The sequence below is a fragment of the Stegodyphus dumicola genome, chromosome X2, assembly GCF_044657685.1.
Source record: "Stegodyphus dumicola isolate Sdum_Otavi_A_Nest chromosome X2, ASM4465768v1".
Lineage (NCBI taxonomy): Eukaryota > Metazoa > Arthropoda > Arachnida > Araneae > Eresidae > Stegodyphus > Stegodyphus dumicola.
Window position 1 is genome coordinate 169,691,904 of NC_140781.1, and position 12,018 is coordinate 169,703,921.

Below are 12,018 nucleotides of genomic sequence, written 5' to 3' on the forward strand. Positions count from 1 at the left end.
GTATTAATGAACTGTCCTACTGTACTATCGGAAGAATTCGTTGCAGTAGTTTATGATAATGTGTGTACAGCCCCAATTATGGCAGACAAAGTTATTTTGGAGTTTGTTCAAAGCTAAAAAGATATCATTGATGCAGAGACGAAAATAAAATGAATGCAGTTCCTGTTCCCATGTCATCCGAAATGAGGAATATCATAAAAAGTATGGACAGTTATTTAGACGCACATTCCAATGGTGAAATGAATAACAAAATGTTCGACATTGAACAATTTGATGCTAAAAAAGACAATGGAAAGAAAAATATCAGATTATTTTCCCAAAACTCAATAAATGTTTTGTTTTTAAAAAACATGAAAATTTTGTATTAAATTCCATGAAGTTCTTGTGGATGTTTTTGTTTCATTGGTTTATTAAATACATGCATATATACATATATATGTAAATAAAATATACTCTAATAATAAGCTTAATTTTGTTGAATATATGTGTTTTTTTTAATATTCTTTAACACGAAAAAATATTTCAGTCCCCTCAGTTTTGTGTTAAATGATTTTCACTGTATATCTGTTGCACATAAATCCTTTTCTTACATAAAATATAAATGTATGTATAGAATAACTAAAATTGTAAAGGAAGTTTAATTAGCAACTATGAAATCTTAAAAAAGTACATAGTATGAAATTTATAATGGCAAACATTAAAAATAGATGAAAGTAAATAAAATTTAAATTATAGAATGTACTTTATAAAATTAATAATAAGTGGTTAAAATATATTTTTTAATTACTTAAAACATGGAAGTTATTTGGCAGAGATTGTTGGATATAAAATTACTACTTCAAATTTTCAGATTACTATTGTTCATATTTAAAGTCTCAACTTGCAGTCTTAATCCACATAACAACCATTGTAAAAATCACCTATTATCATATTCCAAAGATCAGCAGCATATATTTTTTTCAAAATCGTGCATAATATTAAATATTGGCTTTTGATAGTCAAGTTGATACAAATAAGATGAACTGTTTTTATGATTTTAGACTAGTAGTTTATTCTTCCATTCACTTATTACAATATTTCATTTTTTATATGCTTGGCTATCCAAAATTTCAAGAGCTTTCCGGATATTTTTTTTGTTGAATTTTTACTATACATACATTTCAGCATTTACATCGTCAAAATTGCACAGACACATACTTGAAGTGAATTTACTTTTACAGCTAAACACAGGAACTGGAAAACAAAAAAGTACTTATTCGGAGATTGTATTTCTTTTTCGTTCATGAAAATCAAAGTTCATTACACAAACATGCATTCACACAGCACAAGTATGTATGGAAATTCTTAATACATTTAGTAAATAAATCAGAAAATATTTTAATGTATAACAAATGAATAGTAAGTAGCTAAGCTTGTAGTTAGTAGTTAGCTTTTAGAAGTAGTTAAGCTTTTATAAAACAGAGCATAATAACACAGTTACAAAGATATTTAATATTATAAAGTTAGGTAATTTAGTAAATTCCAGTTGTTCAACAAAGCAATGAATTATGAAGTTCCTTGTATATCTTTATAAATGAACTTTATTGCTGTTTTAAGCAATTAAACAACTGTTCAAGTTATTTTAATAATTTTGAAATATATACACTAAAAGAAATAAAAAAATGTATTAATCCATTTGTCAAACTTGATTTTGGCACAAAAGTCTGCAGAATGCTTCGTAGTTTTTAAGCACATAGAGGCACTGCAATTGTTATTCCTTGATCTGAAGTTTTCTGCAATTTTTTTTTAATTTAAATTGTTTTATTGGCACACATACAATTTTTGTATAGTGGCTTCAGATGTGGATAAGTTTTTCGAACACTTTCGTTTATTTTACTGGCGTCGCTGAATTTTACGATGAAATGCAGCACATTTATTGCCGAGTATCACCTTCCAAATACTGTTAATGTATACATCAGCAGTGAATTATTCTCCTCTTTCCTCAAATACACTAAGGCGTTAAACAATAACCATTCACTAAAGATTTTGCGTAAATTCCCACTCATAATAATTTAAATTGCGAAAATCTCACAATTAGCACCTAAACACACTATTCAGCAGCAAAATTCTTTCGAAAGCGCGCCGTAGTAGTCAAAAGTGGGGTAGGCGTCTTGCCAAGTGATACTAGTCGATATTTCCGTGACGTCAAAAATTTGAAAAGTGGGGTAGGGTTTGGAAATACGCGACGGAAAAATTTCCGACGCGTCGATCTCTGTAATGATCGAGACGATGACACCAGACTCGCTCTCTGTCGAGTAGATCGCAAAAAGCGACCCGTTCTTCTATCTCGACGGTGTCCAGATTAGGGCCCCTAATGATGCTGCTTTTGTATCTATATCATAGAACATAAATTAATGGTACATTTAATCAGAATAATTCAGATTGTGAATTACTATGATTCCCAATCTGAATTACTCTGATTATGCTATTGTTGAATGAGTAATTCATTAAGTAAAACTATTACTAAAATGCAGCTTGAAGTAGGTCATAAGAAAGCCACATTAAACTTCAGAATTGTGCAAAACAGCACTTTAGAAAAAGGCCTAATTATACGAAATAATAGCTTTTATTCTGCAAAATGCTCCAGAAATTCTCCAGAAACAGTAAATGTATACAGAAACTTTAATAATAATAATAATAATTTTAATAAACATTTACCATTAACTTCACCTTAACTTTTTAAAACTGTAATGGCCACAGGCTAGTCGACAGCCTTTAATGATTAGCGATGGTTTCAGTGGCAGTGGTTTTGCAACTTGACACAAGCTGAACCGGAAATACAGAGTAATGAATCAGATAAGTTATTGGTGGGATGTTTTGATGGTAATATAAAGTAAAAAAAATGGTACAAATATTTTTACTTGATGTAAGCTAAGATTTTTCTCCCTTAAACAATTTTTTTAATAGTTCATCATTCAATATGCTAAATTGTTGTATCTCGTTTATTTTTAAGAACTGATAATAACTTCGTAGGAGCCCAAACAAGAGCATTGCTAAGCTATGGATCTAGAAGTAGCCTGCAAGATGGGATTTCTCTTTATTCCTCCTCACAGTTTTTTAAGGGTGAGTATAGTTTTTTTCTTGCGTTCCTATAGTAATCATATTGCTGTATATTCTGATCTAAATACGAATGAGAAAATATTGGAAAATGCTATGTGAATACGATGACAGGATGTTTAAAGTTGTGTTTGATTCATCTTGCATGTTTTATAAAAATATGCGTATGCTTGATTTTAAACTGCAGGTACCCAGTCTTTCAATGAAAATTGCATTAAACTAGTGTTCCCTCCTTTTCTGCAGACGTCTCTCTCAAAATGATGTACATTGGTGCAATGAAGGCAAACTCTAACTTGACAGAGGGTGTTTGTGTGTGCAGAAAATCAGAACACTGTTTTTCCTGTTCTTTGACTACTAGATGCTTATCATCTCGGTGATGTGTTATTTATGTGTGCATTAACTGTAGAATCATTACAAGTTCTAAGCATTAATGCATAACATTTGAAATGAGACTGAAAGGGAGTAATTTGGTATAATATAATAATGCAGACTTGCTAATAATTACCTCTTTGTTTCATGTTTGAACCTCAGGTAAGACACGGACTAAAATGACTAAATCTGGATTTTAGAACAGTGACTCACTTCAGTTATGTTCTGGGTTTCTCTGAGCATTTTTCAATTTTGGTTAGTTGAAATAAATTTTGCTAGTTCTCCTTCATATAATCAGAGAGATATTTTTGCAGGATCAGAGTAAAAATATATTCAGTAGTCAAATAATTACAGGATTTAGTTGATTAGGATTATTTGAGAAACTTGTGTGGTCTACGAATTCAAAAGAGTTTTTGGATTTTCATTCCAACTATATTTTGTGCTTGGTGTTGTTGACAGTGTATTTAAATGATGTGCAGCGTTATTTATTGACCTCTTAAAAAGTACTACGGAATGGTAAAATGCAAAGAAAAGATTAAGTTTTGAAAGAAACTTTCGATAACCGATGATTGCGTGATAATAAAATAATTATTTATTGAAATGTTTTATTTGAAAAGCATTATTACCTTAAAAGCATTAAGGGCTCTAGTGTAGAATTGGGTGCCCCTTCGATTAGCAAAATGTTTTTAAAAATTTTGGCGATGAAACCTCCCTTATGGTTACCATGATAGTTTTAATTTTGTTTTAGCTTGCTGATTTTATTTAAATGAAAATAGATTGATGTGTACATGGAATTTAAGGCAGTGCACAATGCCTAGTTTATGCAGTTCTAGGATGTTTTTTTAAGTGAAAACAGATCGATGTGTACATGGACACAAGGTTTGTGCAATTCTTTGACTTCTTATTTTGGTTTTGTGCAGCGCCCATCTTGAAATTGTGCCTTCCTGGCACCGATCTTGCCGTCAAAAAAGTATTGCCAAAAAACAAGGGGCACCCAATTGTAAACTTTTACCGCATTAAGCAATAGTCCAAAATATGAAACTGAAATTCAGAGAGATTTTTAATGTTTTCAGTATATTCATGATTATCCCTATTCAAGTCTGTAACATTAGTAATTGAGCTGTTAATACTGGAAGTAAATGCAGTCAAAGAGCATACATTTCAGTTGTAAATAATGTGTGAGGAAATGAAAAAAATCCTATGCGCCCTCAGGTCGCCAAATTTCTCGCCAAACATTTTTGGCAAGAAACTCCATGCCGCCATATTACTACCTAAATTTTTTATCTACATTTCAAATTTTAAGCCTAAAACCATGCAAAAACCAGGTTTTGAAGACACAATTTAAGCTAAAAAAATCAGAAACAAAAACAAAAAATTTAGATAGCAAAAATGTAAAGTTTCTAACCAAAAATATTTGACAAGAATTCATGTACACAGCATTCTGTTTAAACGTTTAAAAAAAAAAAAAAAATAAATCTACGAGTTGCACAATCTAGGCATTGCGCACAAATCAACCAAATAAACTAAACTAAATTACAAACAATTCAAAAAAAAAACAACAACAGAAATTCATAGTAAAAAAACAACGAACATAACATTCTACAAAATAAAAACAATAAAATAAAATGCACTTACCATAATGAAAACTTCTTCGGATAGCAGAAATATCAATTTCAAACATCACCAAAACAAAAAACACAAACACTTTCTTCAAATACTCTACAAAGAAATTTTTAATTTCTCCCATTCAACAGTTCTTATAATTTCTACAAATTTATTAAAAGGATCTTCTCCAGTTTCATAACAGCAATGGAAAAACATATAGACAGCCAAATAAAACTGAAAATCGCATTTCCGATTATAGCTAGGCAACGTAGCTTTAACATGCCGCCACATACTCTCTATGGTATTTATATGACAGCCAGACTCGCTATCCACAAAATTGATACTATGGTTCACAAATAAATGTTCAAAACCTTCTTTTCATAAATCCTTGTAAGATTTCCAGCCATCCGAAAAAATAGTTGTTCCAGGCTCGGTCCACTCTTTAATACACCGCATCAGTGTTTCCAGTAAAAGTATAGTTTAGGGTACCCCTTAGCGAAACTTGGCGGCACATGGATACCAATTTTTTGCAATTCTTTGACTCGTTATTTTGGCTTGCGAAGCGGCGATTTTTGGCGCAAAAATTGCCGCTACACAAAGCCAAAATAACCAGACAAAATAATTGCACAAACTCGGTATCCATGTACACATCGACTTATTTTGAACTTAAAAAAAATCCCCGAATTGCACAAAAATGGCATTGTGCACTCTTTTAATTTTATCCATGTACACGTCGACCTATTTTCACTTAAAAAAAAATCCCAGTATTGCACAAACTTGCATTGCACACTCCTTTTACTTTGTCCATGTACACATCGATATATTTTCACTTAAAAAGTCAAAGAAACACCCAATTCTACAATAGGCAAACAAAAAGTACATAATTCAATAAAATATGTTTAAAACCAAACAATAAAATAACATAAAAAAGGAAAAACATGTTATACATTTAAGCACTACCAAAAGCAAGTATTCACTTACCATGATTTTCGAGTTCGCTTTGTACACCCAGAGCCACATAAAAATCAAAATATCAATCAAACTCAAATGACTTTTTTCAAACCAGGTACTCTTTCTGATTGAACGCTTCACATAGTGACCATCTGAACCTTTCTTCCTACAAACCCATTCAAATCCATCTAAACGGTTTTTATGTTGGACTAGATGCATATCCTTCCTACATACAGGACACTTATAATGGCTACTAAGTAAACCTTCATTTACACACCAGTCAATTAAAGCTCTTTTCCCCTTTCGTTCCAAATTGTACAGAAACTTCAAATTAATCTTACTACATTCGGCCATTTTACCGTCTAAAGAATCAAAGCAACACACACACACCACAAAAACGCTTACAAAACATCCCACGATTCAAAATTTCCCAGAATCATGCACTTGATTACGTCACAATAGGGTTTCCATAACATTCAATTACTCAGGCTACCATAAATCAAGCAACAACTTGGCGATAAATCAAACAACAACTTCGCCATAGTACAAGGGGTAAAGTCTACTCTACCCGTTTTTCCTTACTTCTATCATGCACAGCCACTAAAAATAATCTCCCAGACCCTCTTCCCACACTTCCAAATACCCACTGCCCCTCAGCAGGATGGCCACGATGATATTTCTTTTGCCAAACTTCGATTCATCAACTTCCACCACTTTATCTTCCCTTCCCCTATCTTCTCAGACACTGAGCATACAAAGTCCAACTGACATTCGTGAATAAAATTTTGCCAGTCACACAACGTCTGTGAACAAAAGTGCCATGATTTTGCTATATCACATGTCTTTCTACGATTCAAAATTTTGAAGGTAACGATCAAAACTTCCTCCAATGTTAACTTACTACACAAAAACCAAGATCCAAATCTTAAACTCTGCTGACACCCACATAATTTACCAGCAACAATTTGACTTCAAACCCACACAAGTCTATTAGAAATACCATTCTTCGTCCGAGTTCTCATATCAGCTCCGCATTTTGAACACGCCAAACTTCGTTTTAAAAGTTCTGACTCCCATAGAAATTCCAAAAATACACTACGATCCGCATAAACACACCTGTGAACAAAAGACTTGTTAACAACTCCAACATCCTACCTTTTAATACTAAATTTACTTTGCACACAATCTAAAATACGCGACTGAAATCTTGCTACCACATCTCTCATTGCAACATGGGCCATTTCAAAACATGCAAAATGAGCAATTAAATCACTCCAGCAAAAGATTTTTCAACATCAACAGGGTTGCCATACCATGTCGCGGTCCGCAATGAACTCGAAGTTGATCTGTTAGCACTATCCTTATCTTCAGGGCAGATGTTTTTATTTTATTCGGCTTTATAATGCCTTACTAAATGTAGTATTTCATCTCGATGTACTTTGTATATGATTTAAGTCAAATTCCTCGTCATTATAAATATCACGAATACACATCAAATAGTTTTCTGGTTGCAATTTTCTAATTTCGACTATGTGTAATGTATGCTTTACGCATGCGCGCATTGAAAGAAATGTTTAATAAAGTAAACAAATATTAAGTTCTTTTTGTAAATTTTGATACCCTTTAGATCATAATTGCTCTTTATTTCATAAATTATGGTTTCATATTTTTAATTTTGTAATTTCTGCATGCCATCTTACCAGATTTAAACTTATGACCTATAATCCGGAATCGCCAAAGTCCCCACGAGTCCGGATTAAAGACCTTTGTCTGTATACTGTAGAGAAATGGTCTTCAAACATCGTCTACTCATGGAACCCTTAGAACTATAAGGTTTTTGTGGGGAACTCCATCCTACCTTTAAGTTAAATCAATATGTTAAAGGTACTTTATGTACAGACAATTAAAGGCGTACTTTTTGTTTAAAAAATTTAACATGAATTAATGTAATTTACTCATTAGCACTAACTCGTGCTCCACGTGTCGCTTACCCTTCTATTATATTTAGTGGCTGGCATGTGTTTACAGTTTAAAAACTCCTAAAAGTCAGAGCAGGGACAAGTGTAAGGCAGGTGAGGCAGTTGCCTCAGGTGAACAAATGGGTTTGCCAAATTAGCTATGAAAATTTTGAAACTTATTCTAAAAAATAAATTATGATTTTTTTAACTTTCAACTCTGGAATATGCCAATGAATATGAAAAAGAGTTCTGTGTAATAAACAAACAGCCTGAATTAAAAGAGCATTAATTTATTCTCGGAAGAGATGAGGTTTCGGAAGAGAGTGGTGCATTTGTTATTTTCTGACATTAAAATTTATTATTGGAAATAGCATATTGAAGTTAATTTACACTTTGTTGTAAGGAGCCGCATAGACTAAACTTGTGTGAAAATTATCATATTCCTGACATTAGTAATTCTTTACACTTGCATTCATTTGCATTGCTCCCGCTTCGCCGTAAAAAGCTTACCGAAGATCACTAACTGAGCATAGAGGTGATGTAATTGCCGAATATTTTTTTGCAGCATGACACACACAAAGGCCCATTAGAATAGCATTGGGAGACTTTGAGAGGGTGTTTGAAAATGAAATGTACCTTATTTACTAGCCTTCGTTATATTTTGTGTCAAATTTACCATTGAAAGAGGTGCATGGTTTGAGGTTTGCCTTCTTGTATCCATGTTTAATTTGGCAGGAATTATGCATCTGGTGTCATTTATGGTTATTTCTGATGCATATTGCTAAATTTAATGCATATTTCTGAAATAGATGAATTAAATGAATTGGTAGATTGGTTTCTTTCATTCTTTGCCAACTAGAATAAAATATCTGAGATAAGATATGTGTCCACTTCCCTTTTTTGTGTATTTGTGTACTGTAGATTTTAAATTTAAGATAAAAACTGTTATTTACAGTGAAACAATAAAATGAATTTTTTACTTTCAAAAAATAAAAAAGAAGTTTTATAAATTTGAGTATTTTATGGAAGATTTAAAGCAAATTTCTGGCTAATTCTAATATAATTGATTTTGACACAGAGCATATTTAAAACAAAATCTAGTTTTGTTCTTTGATTCAAATGTTTTTCAATATAATAATATAAATATATTTAAAAGAAACTGGTACTAAATTTTGCTAAAGAAATTTTTAAAAATACAGTTTCTGAAAGTTTGAAACATGAAAAGAGAGATACAAATGAATGCTATGAACTGTTGATTTAAGATTTAAAAAAATAAAACATCAAATTCAGTTAGACCGGAAACAGCAAACTTGTTCATAGCTGTCAATAAAAATTAGTGGCAAACTCTTGCCATATTTGCAAAATTCAACACATTGAAGCCTACCAAGTTAACTGAAAACATGAAGTAAAGATAAAGTATGAAGCATCATTAATTTTCGTTAATTTTAAAATCACTCTTATGTTACTGTGTTAACTCATTAATTTTAAAATTATATTTACATTTTTAAGATTTAACATACACCAGTAAATGCATACTGTAATACTTATACATAATTATTTTAAGATTATACAAACTATAGATATATCATTGTTTTTAAAAGAATTCTAACCAGATTTCTAAATGATTGTTTTTAAAAGAATTCCAACCAGTTGATTTCATATTGTATACATGAAAGTATATACAACGTGTCCACTTAAGTCCTTACCTTTGTTATCAAAACCGGTGGTTGTAGACAGTACTTTCATGCATAAAAATGTATAAAACTCTGTAAAAAATTGATATTTTGGGATTATTAAATTTAACCCTTTGTGGCACAGTGTGCCTGGTCTGAGAATATCTAAAAATTTCCTTCTGTAGACACAGAAAAACTGAATGAAAAAGGATTTGAAGGTTACTATAGGTAACGCTGAACCTTCTTTATTTATAGTAGATGGCAGCTCAACACAAACCAGTCCATACATTTTAGCCATGTTTAGTTTTTTAAGATCCTCATTTTTCAAAGAAAACTTCCAGATTTTTTTTTAGGTTATAAAATTAATTGTTTGAATTTAAATTTCTATGTTGTTTTTTTGGCTGTATGCTAATCTCCTTATTCTATATTAGTTTTAAATTTTTATCATGAAATCTTGCTTAAAATTGAACGGCCAACCGAGGTGTTCCCAGATTGGGCTCACTGCGAGTCTAGGTCACTGAGGGGCAGCTGTATCTTTGTTTCTCGGCCGCTCATTGGTCAGCTCATTTACATAGAAAGGTGGGTCTACATCTGTGTTTCATTTCCTGTTTTTCTCTTTCTTCTTTCTTCCCTTTTTTTTGAGGGGAGGTTTGGTTATCAACTAAGAAATTGTTGGTGTGATTTCCTGAAGGTCAGGGATAATTTTATCAGTTAGCTGTTTAGTTTATCACTAGAGCAGTTCTCTTTTTCTCTTTCACTTTGGTTCAAAGAAGTTTTCTTGGCGCTACGTTTAATAGTTTTGTGTTGTAGACATTTATATTTTTATTTTATAGCTTATCATTTCAAATTGTAGATATAATATTAGTTTATTTTTTTGGATTTTTAATTATTTTTCAAACGGATTTTAGAAAGCTGACTATTTCTAAAGCACTGAAAGAGCTACACGAATTGCTTTCAGATAGTGAATCTGATACGAATCCCAGCACATCTGCAAAACATGCAATATTGGGTTGTGCTTTTTTAAAGGTGGTGTCACTTTCTTCGAAAAGTACCACGATGCAAAAATAGACTAAAGTGTAAATATGAAATGTAAATATTATATACCCAAGTTACTTTTTCACCCCCATTCATAAGCATGTAATCATCATATTACCAAAAATGAGCTTTTTAGGGGGGGCGATGTAGAGTAGAAACACTATAATGCTAAATCTGCTATGGTATATTTGTATTAATTGACAAATATATTTTATTTTAAAGCTTGAGATGAAATTCAGGAACCATTTATAAATTGAAGTGCTAATTGTTTGCATTTATATGTAACTAAAAATGAAATATCAGTTAAGAAAAAAGTTTTTGATAGTAATAGATTAAGTAATGAGCATTTATGTGTACATTTATTTGAAAAGTATTGATCAACATTTTTTTTTAAGAAAGATCGTATTCACAGAATCTTATAATCCCCATGGTATACCTTGGGTAATGCTAAATCTGCTATGGTATTCAGAATCTAGTGTTTTTTAATCATAGGCAAAATCTCGTACTTTTTTATGCACTTTCCAGCAATGCTCGTTTTAGCAGCTCTATTCAATCAGTTTGCCCGTTTTGGGCACACCACATAATTAAAACGCTAAGTGCTATCTTTACAAAATTTTACTTGTGTACTCCTCTAGGCCTAATTAGACTGCCTACCTTTTTTTAAATCGAAATTCCAATTTCAAAAGGTAGCGTGCCGGAAAGGGTTAAATAAATCAATTTTGCAAAGATTGTGATATATATACAAATATAGACACACACATGTCTTTTTGACCCCCCGGCCCCCAAAAAAGTACAGGACATAGCCTCTACTCTTTGCCTTTTTAATATTATTTTACGCAAGTATACTAAGTATATCTGTTACAACAACATTATGTATTGAATTGTGAAGATTCTAAATAGTCACGTTGGTTCTTTATCAAAGACTCATATTTGTTCAGTCTCTGATTGATCATGAAATAAATTTAACTGATGATCTTAACTAGGGCATCCAGAAAAGTAAATAAGTCTTATGCTATGAGCATCCAGAAGAGTTAAGGCAGTGCTTATTTTCAGATTAGGTAATGTTTCTCGAGAAACATAGTATTTGATTATATAATATGACAAAGAGAAGCTGGACTAAATTCTGCAAATTTCAGTGAAGTTTCTAGAGTTGTTTTAGAAAAAGTTGATTCTCAGACCCCAAAATTCTTTATATTCTAACTATAAAAAAAGGTTTTTTTTTTTTTTTTAGTTTAATAAGCATTTGCTTTTACTAATTTTTCACTGTGTCTGCAAAATTCCTTATGCATCCTTTATTTTTGCAATTGTTGGGTGTAGATATACATTTCCAG

At 31.6% G+C, this 12,018-nt stretch overlaps 1 protein-coding gene across 3 annotated transcripts in view; it reads left to right on the plus strand.

The window, feature by feature from the left end:
* Positions 1 to 2,738: 2,738 nt before the first annotated feature.
* The window catches only part of LOC118189827 (uncharacterized), a 30,150-nt gene continuing 20,870 nt past the window's right edge, over positions 2,739 to 12,018 (plus strand). The window contains exons 1-2 of one of the 3 annotated variants that reach the window (XM_035360501.2): positions 2,739 to 2,884; positions 2,993 to 3,102. In XM_035360501.2, coding sequence (XP_035216392.1) covers positions 3,040 to 3,102 — 63 coding nt within the window. In that variant the 5' untranslated portion in view covers positions 2,739 to 2,884; positions 2,993 to 3,039. Of the gene's footprint in view, positions 2,906 to 2,992; positions 3,103 to 12,018 lie in introns of all 3 variants that reach the window. The other 2 variants (XM_035360500.2, XM_035360502.2) reach the window with 2 other exon arrangements.